Genomic DNA, 17,431 nt, shown 5'->3' with positions numbered 1-17,431 from the left:
GCCAATATATTCTCTTCCTCCCCTCCACTCAACTGCAAATTGTACATTTGGACACAAGTATTATAATCTGGTTATGGATGCTATAACAATGGAGAAACATGGCAAATTAGATGCACATTTTTATTTTTATATATTTAAGGCTTTTAAACCCACCGCCCACACAGAGTGTCCAGTTTCCTTCAAGATCCTCTTCCGCTGCATGGCAGTGCTCAGCCATCAGTCCAGTTTGAGTGAGGCCAGGCTCCAGTCAGGGATCAGAAAGAACCTAAGCACCAGCTATTGGTGCTGGGGGGGGGGGGGGGAGGAGCAAAAAGCTGTTCACTTTTTACTGGCCTTTATGGCAGACTTTGTTATTTTAGCTGCCCCACTAGCCTTCTTCTCCACAGACTTAATTACACCCACGGCCACTGTCTGCCTCATGTCCCGAACAGCAAAACGACCTGCCAGAGGGAAGAGATCTCATTAGGGCACAGAAAGTTCAACACAGTTTCTGGAATCCTTTTACCTATGACCACCAGGTTTGAACTGCCATGGCTTAACTGCAGTTGCCAAGTTTGAGATTTGTAGCTTCACTCACAGAATTACCAGCTCCTAGTATTCCTTAGGAAGAAGGACTGATTGTTAAACTAGTTTTTAAAGCTGTCACATAGATGTAGCTATAAATGGCTGTGGAATGCAAAACTGCAAGCTAGAAGAGTGCACCATTAGCAAGCAGCAGCCTTCCTAAAAGCCAGAAATAAATGCCTAACGGAAGATGGGGGTAACCTTTGGTCTGCCAGATGTTGCTGCACTACAACTCCCTTCAGTCCTAGGAAGCATGGCCAGGGATTATGGAAGTTGTAGTTCATCAACATCTGGAGGGGTAAAGGTTACCTACTCTTGGCCTACCCACTCATATCATACAATAGCCACTAATATTTAGCATGTGGCACATTTAATAGGAGGATACAGTTAAAGATCATCACTCACTGCCAAGCTTCAAAGGAGGACCTGATTCATCACAACTGACCACAGAATGATTCATTATTTGTTTATTTGGACAATTTATGTGCACTGTTTTCAAGTTCAGTCTACTCAAAACAGCTACTGAGGCAGACAGGAGAGGCCTGAAAGAAGACTCCTAAACAGACCCAGAAGGTCCTACAGAGGCAGTTATTCTTAGCAGAAGAATACCCTTACATGAGCAACACACATCAAGTACAAACCTACTCAAAACTTCCTGTTATAGCAAACTCTCAAACCACATTCTGCACCCACTCCCACAATTCAGTCTCACATCCTCAGTCAAGGGCAAGATGTACTGGGTACAGACTTAGCTACCCAAAAATCTAATTTTTCAGTCCATTTTAAAAAACTCCAAGTTGCTAGCCCTCATGGCTGTTGTGGTATGTGCACATGCACAATGCCCCTTAGTGCCAGATGAAAATAGGATGCTGCCTTATACCACTGGCCCATCAAACTCAGTACCATCTTCCCTGACAAGCCACGGTTCTCCATGGTATCAGCCAGTGAGTTTCTCTTCCAACCTTACCTGGAGATGCCAGGGGTTGAACCTGTGACCTTCTGCATGCAAAGCAGATGCTCTGCCCAGCTCAGGGCCTAGGCATAGCTGAATGACCTGAAAAGGCCCTTGCGCAACCTAGACCCTCACCCTTCCACATAATGAGAAAAACCAAAATGATGCCCATTAAAATGGAAGTACGGACACTTTCGCATGATGGTTCCCGAGACCAAGCAGCAGGCTTTCATCTGTGGTTTTTTGTTGTTTTTTTTGATACATTTGGAAGTCATTTTGAATCAAGATAGTGGACTGAACTTTTCTAAGCTACACCAATTTCAAAACTGCCCTGATGTTTTAGTTTTTTAGAATTCCTAGCCAATCCCAGATATGAGGCCACAAGTCTCTGATAAATGTGCTGCAAACTTACCAAGAGGTGGGTATTCAGAGAAGCTCTCCACACACATGGGCTTGCCAGGGATCATCTGAACAATGGCCGCATCGCCAGTCTTCAGGGATTTGGGGTCATCCTCCAGCTTCTTGCCAGACCTGCGGTCAATCTTCTCCTTCAGCTCAGCAAACTTACAGGAGATATGGGCTGTGTGGCAGTCCAAGACTGGGGCATAGCCTGCTGAGATCTGGCCTGGGTGATTCAAGATGATCACCTACAACATCAAGGTCAAGGAGGAAGAACATGTAGGACTTCGGAACACATTCACTCTACCTGTGCAGCAGCCTTTCCCCAACTGGGTGCCCTTCAGATGTTTTGGACTACAACTCCAATCAGCCCTGGGAACATGGGAGATGGCCTTTTCGGTGGCTGCTCCTAAACTATGGAACTCCCTCCCTGGTGAAGCTAGACTGGCACCCTCCTTGCTCTCCTTCTGCTGGCAGGTAATTTTTTTTTGCTCCAATAGGCTTTTAGGAATTGACTGCTTTTTATGAAAGAGCTGGTGCCGTACTGGTTTTTATTGTAATTATTTGTAAGGTTTTAAATAAATTGTATGTATGTATGTATGTATATAGCTTTTTGTTCTATCAGTGTTTACTTTTTTAATGATTGCTTTCCCCCCTTTTTTGCAGTTCTTATTTTTACTTATTTTAAGGCACCTTGAGTCCTGTTCTATGATGATGATGATGATGCTACACAGCAGAGGCAGGAAACTGCCCACTTGACATTGGATGATTGTTCAACTTCAACAGATTCCTCTTGCTGTTTATGCAGTATTCCACAAGCTTTGTTTTCTTCTCTGAATGCCATGCCACCTGGGGCAACTCCATGTTTCTGACCAGGACAGTAATAATAGTTCAGGATTCAGAATACTTGTAATGCAAAGGGCTTGATCTCAATGGTGACTGGAGCCCATGGGGAATGGAATGGCATTATGAGTTACTGTATCAGCCATGTTGATCCTTGATTCTGGCCCTGATTTTAAGGTACTTAACCTGGGCAGACTGGAAATGAGAATTGAGCATCCAATGAAGCTTGGCCTTTTTACACCTGATCTGGGAGGGTGGGGCCTCAGGCTGCTGAGGTGGGATTGAGGAGGGAGTTGTTGCTCTTATTGCTAGGTTGTTGTTGTTTTTGTATTGTTTGCTGTGATGTATGGGAATTGTTCGGTTTAGTTTTGTATTTTTGAATTTATTACTGATGTCTACTTTTGTTATGTTGTAGTTATGTGTTTATTCATTATGTAAGCTGCCTTGAGCATGGCTTGAACTGTGGAAAGGCAGCATACGTTTGTATGTATGTATGATTGATTGACAGGTAGTAAGTTGGCCTGTGCAGGTGTGGGGAGATAAAGGCCTGGCCCACCAGGCCAAAAAGGTCCCCCACCCCTGCTTTATGGAGTTACAAGGATGTGCAACCAAGCATTATGGGAAGGGCTGCAGCTCAGTGGAAGAGCATCTGCATACAGAAAGTCCCCAGTTCAATCCCCAGCAACTCTAGGTAGGACTGGGAGGGAAACCAGGCCCAAATCATGGAGACCTGCTGCCAGTCAGTGTAGACAATACCAAGCTAAATGGACCAATAAGTGACTAAATATGGAAGCTTCCTCTATCTCCCAAGACCCCTCTGGCCCTGCCCACCCCTCACCTGGGCTGAGAAGCTGCCTGCCTCCATGGGGGGGTCGTTCTTGCTGTCCCCAGCCACGTTCCCACGACGGATGTCTTTCACCGACACGTTCTTGACATTGAAGCCCACATTGTCTCCTGGCAGGGCCTCTGCCAGCGCCTCGTGGTGCATTTCCACAGACTTCACCTCTGTGGTGATGTTGGTGGGGGCAAAGGTGACCACCATGCCGGCCTTCAGGAACCCTGTTTCCACCCTGCCCACCGGGACAGTGCCAATGCCTAAGGGTAAAGCAACAGGGTTACCCACTGAGCTGCACAGCTAATGGCCTGACAGAGTTACTCCAAGCTCTGCCTCATAGAACAACAGCCGTCCCCAGTCGAGTAGTGAAAAATATGGCCTAGTCAGCCTCAGGCAACCCACTAGGCTTCCATATGTAAAGTAGTACTATTTAACACTTAAGAATTGGTGGCCGAGTTTGTGTTTCTCCTCTTCCATCCCAGTCTCTTTCCCCTTGTGTGCCATGGCTTTTAGACTGCAAGCCTTCAGACTGCAAGCTGCTCCAGGAGCCTTTTTGGCAGAAATGCAGGCTACAAATGCAGACCAGCAAGGACTTGGAATTCTTCCTGAAAGCTGGAATATTTGCCTGCATTGAATCACTGCACTGTGCATAACTATTGAAGCGCAGGTCAATATCCTTTTACATTATTTTCCCACCTGTACAATAATGCATACCACCAATCTTGTAGACATCCTGCAGAGGAAGGCGAAGGGGCTTGTTAACAGGGCGGGAAGGAGGGATAATAGAATCCAGAGCTTCCAGCAAAGTGGTGCCAGAGGCATTGCCTTCCTTCCGGGTGATGCTCCAGCCCTTGAACCAAGGCATCTGCCAACAGAGATGAAGAGCATGTGCAGTTTTCAGCATGCCTGCAAATATTTGTGACAGCCTGAAGTCACATCATGCAATTCTACAGCTGGAGACCTCTTGGTCTTTGGAAGGGGGCATGTTCTCCTGTCTCTCTCCTGGGAATGCGTTTCCAGTTTTTAGGAGGGGGTAGGAACAAGCTTGGCAAGTCTAGGCTTAATCCCTGGGATCTTCAATTGGGAGCTTACCAAAGACTTCCTTCATGGTACTCTGGAGAACTACTGCCAATCTATGTTAGCCAAAGTGGGTCAGGTGGGCAAACAGCCTAACTCAGTATGAACAGGGCTATGTGTCTTCTGCAATTCCACTGGATGTGGAATTCAGCTTACCAAAAGCCTCAGATTTATTTTCAAAGGAGGGGGGAAATGAACTTTCTAGTTCTTATGACTGCAGAAGTATGTTTGAAAGTGGGCATAAGATGTCTGCTTAAATCTCCAATGCCAGAATAGATGCTTAAGTCAGATTTTTAGAAATGGGATAAAGAAAGGATGAGGTCTTACACCCTCCAGATGCTTGACTCCAAGTCCCATCAACCCCAGCAAATACAGTCAGGAATGATGGGCGTTGTAGTCCAACAGCATCTGGAGGACCACAGGTTTGTGCTGGAGAAATACTACTGACCTCATCAATCTAAACTTCCCTACTGAGTAGGTTTGAGGAAAGGGGAAGAAAAATACTGTAGGCTACTCACATTACTGCTGGGCTCCAACATGTTGTCTCCATGCCACCCAGAGATGGGCACAAAGGCTACAGTGGCTGGGTTGTAGCCAATCTTCTTGATGTAGGCACTCACTTCCTTGGAAATCTCCTGGTAGCGCTTGCTGCTGTAAGGAGGCTCTGTAGAGTCCATCTTGTTCACCCCAATGATGAGCTGCTTCACCCCCAAAGTATAGGCCAAAAGGGCATGCTCACGGGTCTGCCCACTCTTGGAGATGCCAGCTTCAAACTCACCCATGCCGGCAGCCACAATCAGCACTGCACAGTCAGCCTGGGGAGACCAAGAGACAGCTCTGGAATACTGTCTGGTGTCTAGGGACTCCCAAGGAGTCAGGGTAGAATCTAGGGCACAGTTAGGCCAAACCAATAGGGCAGGCATAAGAAACTATTAGTGCCATGAAATGGGATACAAATCTCTAATGGAGTTTTAAGAGCCCTCGGCAAACTACAACCCATGAGGCTGCGTTAGGGCAAAGGTTTGATTTCCAGACTTTTTATTGTCTTGGTAGCCCTCCTCTGCACACGTTCCAGCTTGCCAATATACTTCTCAAACTGTGGCGCCCAGAACTGGCCACAGTACTCCAGATATGGTTTGACCAAGCCTGAATAGAGTGGAACTATTACTTCCCTTGATCAAGACACTATACTTCTGTTAATGCAGCCTGATTAGCTTTTTTTGCTTCTGCATCACATGGACCACAAGTTAGGCTTGTGGTCTACTGACAAGCCAGATTCCCCCCCGCCCCCTTATTTTTGTGCAGCTGGTTCTTCCTGCTTTTCCTTAAAAAAGGTAAGTTACATTTTACTTTGCACTGTTTTGCAAAGAAAAAAGAAGCAGCCATAACTAATGGCACACGTTTCCTCTCCAGGGGAGTGGAAGGCTGCAACCTTACCTGAGAGGTCCCAGTGATCATGTTCTTTATGAAGTCCCTGTGGCCGGGAGCGTCGATGATGGTAATGTAGAATTTGCTGGTTTCAAACTTCCACAGGGAGATGTCGATGGTGATCCCTCGCTCCCGCTCAGCTTTCAGCTTGTCCAGCACCCAGGCATATTTGAAAGAGCCTTTTCCCATCTGCAAGGAAGAGAGAAAACTACTTTTAGCAACCAAACTATATATGATGCAAAATGCATCATCAGGAAACCCAACTTCGTTTGTTTTTTAATTAATTGCATGCACGGATGGCAATGGGGTGGGGGAAAGCTATAATTAGGACTGCAGTGCAGCACATAGGGAGATTTAATCTTTTCATTCTCTACCACATTCCTTATTAAAATGACATACCTACTCATTGCTGTAGGAACTGTTTCTTTCTAGAATTAATAGCATGCAAGGGGGATTTTCAAAATGATTGTAACGGGTAGAAAGGGTTAACTCTTCTCCATGGTCATATGTCAATAATAATAGCCTCTTAAGTGAATTTAAATAGTTAGCAATAGTTTGTTAAAAGAAAACAAAACCCTGGTGTGCTTGCTGCTAAACATTTAACATCTAAGCCAGCTTTCTCCTGAATCTTGTGCAGTTGCAGGAGGTAGATGTAGCTGTGTGTGAGAGAGAGTTAATATATTGCTACCGACCACCCCAAACTCTGCCAAGCGGTAGCAAGATTTCAGGGGTCTTGGCACTTAACCGGGGTTTGTGTTCCTTTGGAATGAGGCATGGCAGAGCCTGTAGTGTCTTTAAGATATATAGTTTTATTTACACATACACATATCTTAGCCTGGAAGATGGAGGCTACATTAAGTCAAGTCAGCATCTTAAAAAAATAAAAATAAATGCACACTATTTCCAAAACACTCCAGTGGGGTGAGAAGAGGACAGACAAGGGGAGATAGGATTCCTGGAGCAGCCAGTGGCTCAAAGCTACCCCAATATCCTAGTTGTGCAAGCACAGTCAAGGAAGTAGGAATACCTAGAGGCACTGCCTTTCATTCTAGGCCTGAGCCCTAGCATGAACTCACCTCAGCTGCCTCCTTCTCAAATTTCTCTATGGTACGCTTGTCTATGCCTCCACATTTGTAGATGAGGTGGCCTGTGGTGGTCGACTTGCCAGAGTCCACATGTCCAATCACCACTATGTTGATGTGGGTCTTCTCTTTGCCCATGGTGATGAGGCTGAGGGAGCCTGTAAGGATTGGAAGCAAGAGGGAAAAAGCCCAGATGTACCTGGAAGAGGGGGGGAAAGTCTACAAACATGGTTCAAACTGCAGCTACACAACAACATTTGCAGGCCGCCAGCTGCAAAAAAAGGACTCTGGAGTCCAAATTATGCCTCCAAATTTAACATCAACGTTTTTCTGCTATGCCTGCATGCTTCCCCCCACCATTTGGGGGGGGGGATAAGTAGAAGTCAGTGGCCCCAATCAGAGGTTGCTAATTTAAGATGCCCATGCCCATCTGATTTGGCAAAAAAAAACCCCTATCCAGGCTTGAATTCTGGTGCATGCACCAAAGTTTTAAAAGTTTTTTAAAAAACCCTATCCAGGTTTGAATATTGGTGCATGCACCAAAGTTAATGGAGTGAGACCCATTTAGACCGCTGTAAAGATGTGCAGTGAACACACACACACAGCCAAGACAAAGCCTTGGATCAGAGAAAAGACCAGAAGGGAACAGAATAAGCAGGATGGGCAGAGACCCCCACCAGCAACTGGCACCTTCACTGGTCCAGATTGACAGCCCTATATTCTGCATTATGGATTCAGAAGTAAGTCCTATTCAGAAATCCTATCCGGTTCAATGGGCATAAAGTAGGTGGGTTATGAGTCTACAATTTTAAGAACTAGGGAGTAAAACCTATTGAGCACAGTAAGTATGTATAGGATTGCAATGTTTAACCCCAAAGAAATTCACCCAAATAGTCACACAGTTGGGGTGGGCAGGGGGCCAGAGAGGGCAGGTCTCCTGCACCTTTAACAGGTATGTAGAATTGAGCATCTCTCCTCCGCAGGTGTGCCTGGGATGACAAGCTGCTAAATTCGCTCCCCTACACAGATATTAAAGGCACAGGAGCACAGCCCCTTCGCCCAGCCACCCTAGTCGCAATTTAACGAATTGAGCCCTGCATGCACGCTTCCGAGTACACCTCTCCCGACCCGAAAACCAAACGCCCCCTAACCGAAACCGAAGCGACTTCGAAGTCAAACCAGACCAGAGTCTCTTGACCTTGCTAAGATCGGCGAGGGAGACACCCCCCCCCCAGGCCAAGCATCGGTTTTATCGAGGGTCTTTGAAAAGAAACACCCCCCCCCCCTTTCCAGCCTGCGTGTAAACGGATCAATTCGAATGAACCTCGTAAAAGACACCCAACCCTTTCCACGAGCAGGTGCCAGCCTCGGCACGTGCAGAAGTGAGCCCCCCATCTTTGCAACGCACAAGTCACTCGCGAATAAAACGGGTTGAGAAACCCCGCCGAGTCCTCCCGCACAAACCCCGCGTGTGAATTCTCCACGTGTGAATCCCGAAGGCCCAATATGCACGCAGTGCTTTGGTCCGCGGCTTTTAAGTCCTCAAAGGCGGGGCCGAGTTTGGGCAGAAACCAAAAATCCCTCCCCCCATCGCTTCTTTTCAGCCATCACAATGGATTGATGGGAGGGCTGGGTTGACGTGAAACAGAAGTTTTTAAAGGTGGAGGGACCAAACGAGAGAAGTAAGGTGACACTGGTGTCTCGCTTTACTTCGGAATTTGATTTTTTTTACAAACTCTTACTTTCCTGGAAGAATGAGGGCTAGAAAGTTAAAATGATAAAATCAGACATTCCCTTCAGTTTTAGCGGTGGATCTGTTTCTTTACAGGGAAAAGGGTGCTATATGCAGCCACAATGCAGTGCAAAAACACTTTTTTGAGGCAGTGGCAAGGCCACTCCAACTCCCATCCGCTCCAGCTGGCATAGCCAGGGGTCAGGGATGCTGGGAGTTGTAGTGCAGCAATATCTGGAGGGCCAAACGTTGCCCAGCTCTACAGTAAACCTGCATGAGTTCACGCTGCTCCTGCTAGACCAGAGGTGTGTGGTCTGAATATTAACATAATTCTAGACAGATTTCTAGTGCAGAATTTATATATATATATTGGGGGGGGACACACCTCTCATTGGATTCTTCCATTTTAGCTGCCAACAGAATATATTTATTTTTGATGGATCAATCTCAATTTCCATTCTGAAGAAATGCTCCACAGAATGTAAAGCAATTTTCCATTGTTTAGGCTATATAATACATTCAAATTCCTTAATTCACACATCTCGTAAGATCCATTAAGTTTGTATGAACAATGGCTACAGGTTCAACTTTCTTTAAGGATCTCGAAGCTACAAACATGAGTCTGACCAAACTGCAGGAGGCAGTGGAAGACAGGAGTGCCTGGCGTGCTTTGGTCCATGGGGTCACGATAGTCAGACACGACTAAACGACTAAACAGCAACAAGGATCCAGCTATTTCCTCCAATGATTTAGGAGATGTCACTCATTGTCACTTTTAATCTAACACCCAGGACCCGAGGTTTGACTAGCCACACCCATTTGTTATAGACGAGAACCAATAATTGCTCTAGATTGATCAGTTTCCAGTGGAGTAGCTTTGTGGCACTTTAAAGCCTCACAAATTTGTTATGAACAGTTCACAAAAACTAATGCCATAATGAATTTGTTGGACTTTTAGGTCCCACAAGACTCATTGTTAGTTTTGCTAGATTGGTTAGTCACTCTTCCTGTAGAAAAATAATTAGGAAATGAACACTTTATCCTGAGTTCACAGGATTTTGCTCTTTAGGCAAAAAAGCTCTCAGAATAACATAACACGTGAGGTAAAAGGAATTGAGAGGGAGGAGGAAAAGCAAGTTCAAAGACAAATTATTCAACTTATAGAGAGTAGTTCATAACCTAGTTCAAAGACAGAAGGTTTGGTGTAGCTGAGCATACATATGTTTACTCAGAAGCAAGCTTAGTCTGCATTTAATGGGCCTTACTCCCAAGTAAGTTTATTTTATTTCTGTATCAAAATATTTAGAGATCCCACTTTAATAAAAATACATAAATAAGGTATGCAGCATACAAAACAAGATAAAACATCAAACATTAAAAACTTCCTATGAAAAACTAGCTCCAGTAAACTCAGTGGCAAAGGATTGCTAAGAGGTTTGCTAAAAATGTTCCTACTAAAGACCAACTAAGAAGACATGAATGAATCAACAAGCTTTCGAGTTTTCATAATTATTTCTCAACAAAGAAAAATGTTGGAGGTTTGTTTTTTTGCAGAGATACAACAAAGTATTTAAGGGCATGATGAAAAAGCATCTGATGAAATGAGCTCTTGTCCACAAAAATTATACCACTGCAAGGCTGAAGCCCTGAACCCATTTACTTAAACGTGAACCAAACTAGTTCATTTTGTAAATGGACTAACATGGAGTGGAATCAGTTCCTTTGGGGACATGTTGAACTTGAAATAGTTCCTTTTTAAAATTAACTTTCCAAGCTCCAAGCAGCCCTCCTGTCTGATCAGGAATGTTTGCTCCCTAACATTCTGAGGGGTTTGGGTTTGACCGTTGGAAGTGGGCAGTTGGTGATCTCTGGGGTAAGTAAGGCTCCTTAGGAAACTCTGTGGGGTTGGGGAATTGCAAAGGCAGGTCCCTACTAGTGAATATAGGCTAGGGGGATTTAAATATAGTAAAAACAAAGAAGCCCAACGTACAGATCAACTTCCCTACAAACCAAGAGTAAGTTCATTTAACACAAAACAGCTCCATCTTTATATTTGCTAGTCTTTTAGTGTCTCTTCACTAACTTGTCAACCATTATTTCGGTCATTTTATTGATATCTACTATGCTTTTATGCTCCACACACTTGTTGGTCTACTTATGTACTGTTCCCTTTTGTATGCTCGATGTTATTGCAGGAAAACTCACTTTTAAAAAGTCTGTCCTCGTCTCCTTCCTCTCACGCCAGTCTCCCTGCCAAGCCTGCCAAATGTGCTGCTATTTGCCCCCTCCAGCCACAGACTAAGCAAAATATTTCCTTAGCACCCACCCTTGTTGCAGGATGTGAGATTCCTCAGGTAGTTTTAGGGCAGCCTGCCCCAAGGTATTTTGGACTACAGCTCCCATCACCCTCAACCTTTCACTGTGACGGCTGGGGCTGTTGGGAGTTGGAGTCTAACACATCTGGAGGGCATCTGGTTGGGGAAGACTGGCTGCTAATCTTTCAACATGGCTTCCAGAGCGGTCTGTGAAACTAGGCCCGGTTCTCATTCCCATTCTCAGCAGCATGCCTGTCAGGAATGGCGAGAAGATGGAGAAGAGGTCTCAGAGTAAGAACAGAGGGAGGACATGCACAGAGACCAGCGATAGGGAGGTGCCTGGCTACAAAACCCCATTGCTATCAGCAGGAGAGTCCAAAGAGCCTGCAGATGGGAATCTGCAAAGCCCCAAGGTGCCCCAAACCCCTGAAACTGTGGAGCATCCTGGGACACCAGCCCCCTGGTCCAGACGGAGGGCAGAGAGGCTCAAGCAGGAGCCGGCAGGTAGGTTATTATCTTGCTTATTTTATGCTCATTTTACTGCTGGTGCCACTTTTGTATTAAACATTTTAGATCAGCCTTCTTTGACCTGGTTCCCTCCAGATGTTTTGGACTACAACTCCCAACAGCTCCAGCCAGCTCAAGGATATTGACTCCAGTCTTCCCTGCCCAATGTGTATATTTGTAAAACATGCACAAAACCTCCAGATATTACAAATACACCATTCATCTCACAAGAAAACTAATTTCATGTGGCAGCTGTTCCTGTAACCCCCCCTACCTTGGGAAGTGTGGAATGTAATAATAATAATAATAATAATAATAATAATAATAATAATAATAATAATACCTTAGCAAGTGAACTAAATACAACTATGATCCGAAATGTTTTTTTGTTCTAGCAGGTGATGGGTGGGTGTCCAAAGATGCAGAGGCTTTGTCTGCAGTGGCTGTGGGAGGCAGAGAAGGAAACCACCAAACCCTGCAGGCAGAGAGCAACACACTGGTTCAAAAGAAGGCAAAGCCTCTGTCCCTGGAGGAGCCAGACAGAGCCCAGGCAGCAGATGTGCTTGAGAACTTCCTCAGTCATTTTCTCACCTATCTGCATGATTGCCCAGACAGGCCTTACTTCAGGGACACCAGGGAACTCGTTCCAGGCAGCAGCTATGAGTATGAAAAGGTAATGTATAACAAATGCCAGGTAAGCAGCCTTATCCAAACCTGGGCAACCTCTCAGTTGTTGCTGGGATGCAATCCCCAACATTCCTAGTCAGCTTGGCCAGTGGTCAAGGATGATGGAAGCTGAAGTCCAGCAACATCAGGGGACCCAAGTTGTAGAATAGGGCTGGGAAATCTGTGGTCCTCCAGATGTTGCTGGACTCCAGTTGCCATCAGACTCAGCCATGTGACCAATGATCAGGGATGATGGGAGTTGTAGTTCAGCAACATCTAGGGTACCAAAAGTTCCCCACTCCTAGTAGAAATAGTTAAACACCCCTTATCTCAGTGCTGCTGCTCTGATCAAAACTGAGGACATCTCCGCCCCATAAAACTTCAGGAGATTGAGCCTCCTACACCTTGCCTAACTGGGCTCTGAGGAGGAAAGTTCAAAAATCTCACCTAAGCAGCAAACTCACTGTAGGGCCTCAGGTGAGCTGCAAGCTCTCTCAGCCTCAGTCTGAACCCATCTGCTGCATGGGGATTCAAATTGCAGGCAACAATCCACCACAGAGTTTCACTTGCCTGAGCCCATTAGAACCAGTGGGTATTGTGCCATATGAAGATTGTAATAGCAGTGTAACATAATGGCTGTAGATCAAACCACACCTAATGGACTTTTAATTTAAACAATGGGAGGGAACCCTGTGGGTGCTACAGAAGGCCCCTGTGGGTGCATGTGCACCTGCAAGCCCCACATCAGTGACCCCTGTGCTGTAATAAATGCTTACTACTGCTGCTTTCTGGTACTAAAATCCAAAAAGCCAATATAATGCTGGTGAAGCATAACAGTTATCCAAATCAGGCCATTTGCACTCAAGGAGTAAATCTTCAAGGAAGAATTAATCTCAAGGAAGCTGCCATCTGCCTCCTTACTGCTCTGCTGCTGCAACCACCACTAACCTGCCCCACCCCCTGCGATGCAATTGGGCACACCTCCCCTCATCTCAAACCACGGATCATACTGGCTGAGGCTGATGGGAACTGAAGTCCAACAACAGCTAGAAGGGAAGACCTCAAAGTCAGTGTGACAGGTGAGGCAGGGTTGGTACTGTGCCTCAAGCCCTCTCCTTCCTTCCCTGTTGTCTTCAACGATGCTGTTGGTTTGCCTGCAGGTCTTGCATCCGGGCGAGTTTGAGGTGATGCTAAGCATCCTTGTCCCACAGGACGTCCAGTACACCGAAGTGGAGGGCTATGGTGGCCTCTTTTACACCCTGGCTCTCTTGAGAAAGTCTCGCAGCTTCCCAGCAATGCTCCTTCTGGAGGATGGGAAGACCATCTCCCCACGGAACATCATGGAGGAATTCCGGAAACACGTCGACCAGTTTCTTAAAGTTTCTTATTCAGGTGTGGCCAATCAGGGATTTGGGGTGAGGGTAGGAGGAAAGGATGAATAGCCAACACTGGAGTGGGGGTTTGTTTACAGACCTGAACCACTTTATACTGCACCCAGGCACCACACATTCCTGGGAGGCTTGTAAACATTGCCAGCCACAGCTTGCTGAAATATGCAGGCACCACAAGCAACTCCCTGGGATACCTGGAATGCCCAACACACATTAAAAGCATATGACTTCCCCCCAAAGAATCCTGTGAACTGTAGTTTCCACCTCACGGAGTTATAATCACCAGCAAACTCATTTTCTGTAAACTGCTTAGAGATTTATTTATGTTTAAATTAAGTAGTTTATAAATCCTGGTAAATAAATTCATAAATTTGCTGCACACATGTACACCTCAAGGTGTACTGCATTTTTGGCTTGCATTTTTTGCTAGCGTTGCAGGCTGTTTGGCTCCCTGAGCTGCCTCACTTGTTCACCTAGCTGTCCATCTGGTCTCTCAGTGCCTTTTCCAGGTTGGCAGATGAGGCTGGAGAAGAAGAAGTCAAACTGTCCAGCAGTTCAGCTTGTAATGCTGGACAACCAAGGCGCCAAGTTCATGTCCTTGAACCTCGTCCCTGCTCTGGAGATGACTGGCCAATGGCCATGCATGAAGAAGGCGAAGGAGCTGATCAAGGGGAAAGAATTGCTTCACTTGATGAGAGTGTTTTATTTCATAGCTGAACAATCCCCCGGGAGGCACAACAAAGGTAACACACCCCTCTTACCTCTGTCAGCCAACCTGGTGCCATCGAAGGGTTGTTAGGGGTAAATTTCAGGCTGGAGATAGAGGCAAAGGTTCCAGTTTCCCAGCAAACTCTTCCAATATGTAGGCTCAGCTAATGTTTCACCTAGATTCCCACTTACACACGAACACTCATGTGCCCATTAAGGATTTTATTTTTGTAGAAAATAACTAAACACGTCACATGTCAGCAAAGCACGAAACTTTTTGAATTTCCCCCAGAAATGGTAAATCTGGATTGTGTGGATGCTGTGAAAAATGTGCATGCATTTGAGCACTGATCCCACACAACAAGCCCCCACCTGGAATTAAGCCTGGTCTGTGTTTAGCCCAGCTGATCTTGGATCCCTGCTTGGTGGAAATTGGGGGCAAGACAGCCAAGGAAGGGGCTAGGTGCAAGGAGGAATGCAGCAGCCATAGGAGCCAACTCCAGGGGACTGAGGTCCCTATGGCCCCCCCAAAAAAAATTCCCAGGGGACCACCCTATTGATGGGCGTTGCCATTCAAATGGTGTGTGTGACCACGTCCTGTGATTGAGGGCGGGGCTTACCTGGGACCCCACAATATTCAAGTTGGCACCCCTCCTCCACACCCTGCATAATTTGATCTCCTGCCCCTAATTTTTTAAAAAAGCTGTACACCACCAAACGTTTCCTTGTAAGGAGGTGTCTCCAGCTCCTTGATAATATTGATTACTGACACAGAGTGGTGTGTCTCTATGTCCTGTATATTTCAGAGACCTGGAGAATTTCATTCTCTCATGTTGAAAAAGAGATTTTGAACCTCAACAGCAGGTCCCAATCGTATCACAAGACGAAGTGCTGCAGGTATGTGTGCCTGGCAACATTGTTAGGGTTTGTGATTAATGAAGGCAGCACTTAGTTTCTGACATAGGTGCTGGGGGAGGGGCATTGTGTATGCATGACTTCACACACATGATACCCCTGCCAACCCTGCCAGGCCAACTCAGACCGCCACCACCCTCAGCTGCCAGCCGTCTTGCCTATGTGAAAGGGGTGTGTGGGACAAAGATGCTTCGCCTTCTACGTCCCTGGCAATCCACATCCAAAAGGATGTGGCAGGGCGAAGCATCTTTATCCTGGCGCATCCTTTTCAGGATCACTGTGGAGGGAGCTGCCCCCTTCTTGAAAATATTGGGGGCCTGCCCCCTGCCCCCCAGTAGACGGCATCCCTAGCTTCCAAAATGAGATGGGCAGCTGTACCACCATTCCACAAATGGGGAGCCACTGCAGAAAAGGCCTGTTCTTCTGTTGTCACCCACTGGACATCTCATGGAGTGGGCACACAAAGAAGCCTCTGTTCCTCTGTCTCAGCCTCCTCCCTCATGTCATCCTCCTGTTCCCCCCCTCCTTGTATGTCTCAGCCTGATGTTCCATTTCTGAGCTCACAGAAGACTTGAGACTCATAACAGAAAGCCTGCTCTTTGGCAGGTGTCTTGGCTGAGATCTTGCAGTGCAGAAAGGAGTGTTGGACCAGGAGTGGCAATGTTTGGCATGGAGTGCCTTTGTGAACGGAAAGCTTACCTGCTGCATGTAGGGATGAGTGCTGCTTTTATGTGTGTGAGAGAGAGAAACTGTTCCCTGCTATTGGATTACAAGAGAGAGCAATATAGCGTACAGACAAATTCCAAGGCATAGTAGTCATATTAGTAAAGGGAAGAGCAACTGCTCCGCCATCACTTTTTCCACCACCTTGCCCCCAAAAGTTTTCTCTTTTCCATAGTTCCCCTCAGCAGATATCCTCCATGCATGCTCTTGTGTGGATGACATACTGTATGGCCCGAGAGATATACCTCATGCCACAAGCCACAAGTCAAGTGACTACCCAAGTTTCAGAAATGATAACCATAGTTCATTGTATACAGAAAAATGGGGGGTGGGCATTGTTTGGGGAAAAGCTCAAAGAAAAGATCTGAATGAGTCAGGCTAATGACTTGGGGGGGGGGGCTGTTCTAGAAAAGACTGTTTGAAGATGCTGGAGGACCTTGTGAATGCTCTCAAGATGGAATACCCTCAAATGTTGGGTCACCTGAGTTCCTACCACAGTCGGACATCCTTCCTGCACACCCTGTGGGAGTGGAAGGCCGATAAAGACTGGAAGCCTTCTGAAGTCCCTCAGTGTTTTGAGAGGGTCTTGACCAATTTCATCCACAAGGTGGCCACTGCTCACCTGACCCATTTCTTCCTACCCAAATGCAACCTGTTTGGGGCAAAGTTCTTCCCGCCCACAAAGCTGAAATTCTTATGGGCGCAGCTGAAGGAGAAGGAAGGAGCTATGAAGTCGTTCACTGTGTCCCGCAAGAGACGCTGTTCTGCCCTGATTGTAAATCCTGATATGACTTGGCCTCTCATGATTACCCTTGGCCTGATAGTTCTAGTATCAGTCGTTCTCCCACAAACTGCAACTTAAAAATGTAGGGTTATCAGCTTCCACTGTTTGGTTTTCTGAACTGAGAGAAAATGTGTTTTAGGATATCTTTGTTAATGGCCAGTCATGGTCATCTCATCCTGACCCAGATAGCAACATTTTGATGTAATCCACAGCAGTACTTTAGAGGCAGTGTTTTACAGGATGGAATTTGTGTGGGAAATGTGTCACTGGGCTGGAAAATCCACATTTGTTTGTTTGTTTGTTTGTTTGTTTTGCATCTCAAGCACTCCTGACTTTCATCAGAGATAGATTATATGGTAACAGTGGTAGCACATGTAATGATCCTCAATATTCCTGTTACGCATTTATCCCTTGATGATTTGACCATATGAGGAAGACAAAATATGTGAGTATATGGTGAAATAATATACCAGAGGAATGTAAATAGATGGCCTTATTCCTAGTATAAGA

At 46.0% G+C, this 17,431-nt stretch overlaps 2 protein-coding genes across 11 annotated transcripts; one reads left to right on the top strand and one right to left on the bottom strand.

Moving 5' to 3' along the window:
- Positions 1 to 106: 106 nt before the first annotated feature.
- LOC128418783 (elongation factor 1-alpha 1-like) lies at positions 107 to 10,711 on the bottom strand. 2 transcript variants are annotated; one of them, XM_053398825.1, is made up of 8 exons: positions 10,615 to 10,711; positions 7,175 to 7,338; positions 6,108 to 6,287; positions 5,189 to 5,485; positions 4,308 to 4,458; positions 3,597 to 3,853; positions 1,929 to 2,163; positions 107 to 440 (listed from the first exon to the last, which is right to left on the bottom strand). In XM_053398825.1, the coding sequence occupies exons 2-8, from the start codon at positions 7,316 to 7,318 to the stop codon at positions 319 to 321; spliced, it is 1,386 nt and encodes a 461-aa protein (XP_053254800.1). In that variant the 5' UTR covers positions 7,319 to 7,338; positions 10,615 to 10,711; the 3' UTR covers positions 107 to 318. The 2 variants fall into 2 exon arrangements, with proteins under 2 accessions (XP_053254800.1, XP_053254799.1); XM_053398824.1 differs by lacking the exon at positions 10,615 to 10,711 and adding an exon at positions 8,505 to 8,613.
- Positions 6,084 to 17,201, top strand: LOC128418781 (cyclic GMP-AMP synthase-like). 9 transcript variants are annotated; one of them, XM_053398819.1, is made up of 7 exons: positions 6,084 to 6,168; positions 11,475 to 11,731; positions 12,130 to 12,407; positions 13,561 to 13,792; positions 14,289 to 14,534; positions 15,306 to 15,396; positions 16,546 to 17,201. In XM_053398819.1, exons 2-7 carry the CDS (start codon positions 11,476 to 11,478, stop codon positions 16,997 to 16,999), a joined length of 1,557 nt encoding a protein of 518 aa, XP_053254794.1. In that variant the 5' UTR covers positions 6,084 to 6,168; position 11,475; the 3' UTR covers positions 17,000 to 17,201. The 9 variants fall into 9 exon arrangements, with proteins under 9 accessions (XP_053254794.1, XP_053254796.1, XP_053254795.1 ...); XM_053398821.1 differs by lacking the exon at positions 6,084 to 6,168 and adding an exon at positions 8,725 to 8,862; XM_053398820.1 differs by lacking the exon at positions 6,084 to 6,168 and adding an exon at positions 8,772 to 8,862 and having other exon boundaries at positions 11,472 to 11,731.
- The last annotated feature ends 230 nt before the right edge of the window (positions 17,202 to 17,431 follow it).

Source organism: Podarcis raffonei, chromosome 8 (assembly GCF_027172205.1).
Source record: "Podarcis raffonei isolate rPodRaf1 chromosome 8, rPodRaf1.pri, whole genome shotgun sequence".
Classification (NCBI taxonomy): domain Eukaryota; kingdom Metazoa; phylum Chordata; class Lepidosauria; order Squamata; family Lacertidae; genus Podarcis; species Podarcis raffonei.
Note: the sequence above shows the minus strand (reverse complement) of the source record. Positions and strands in the feature narration are given on the sequence as shown.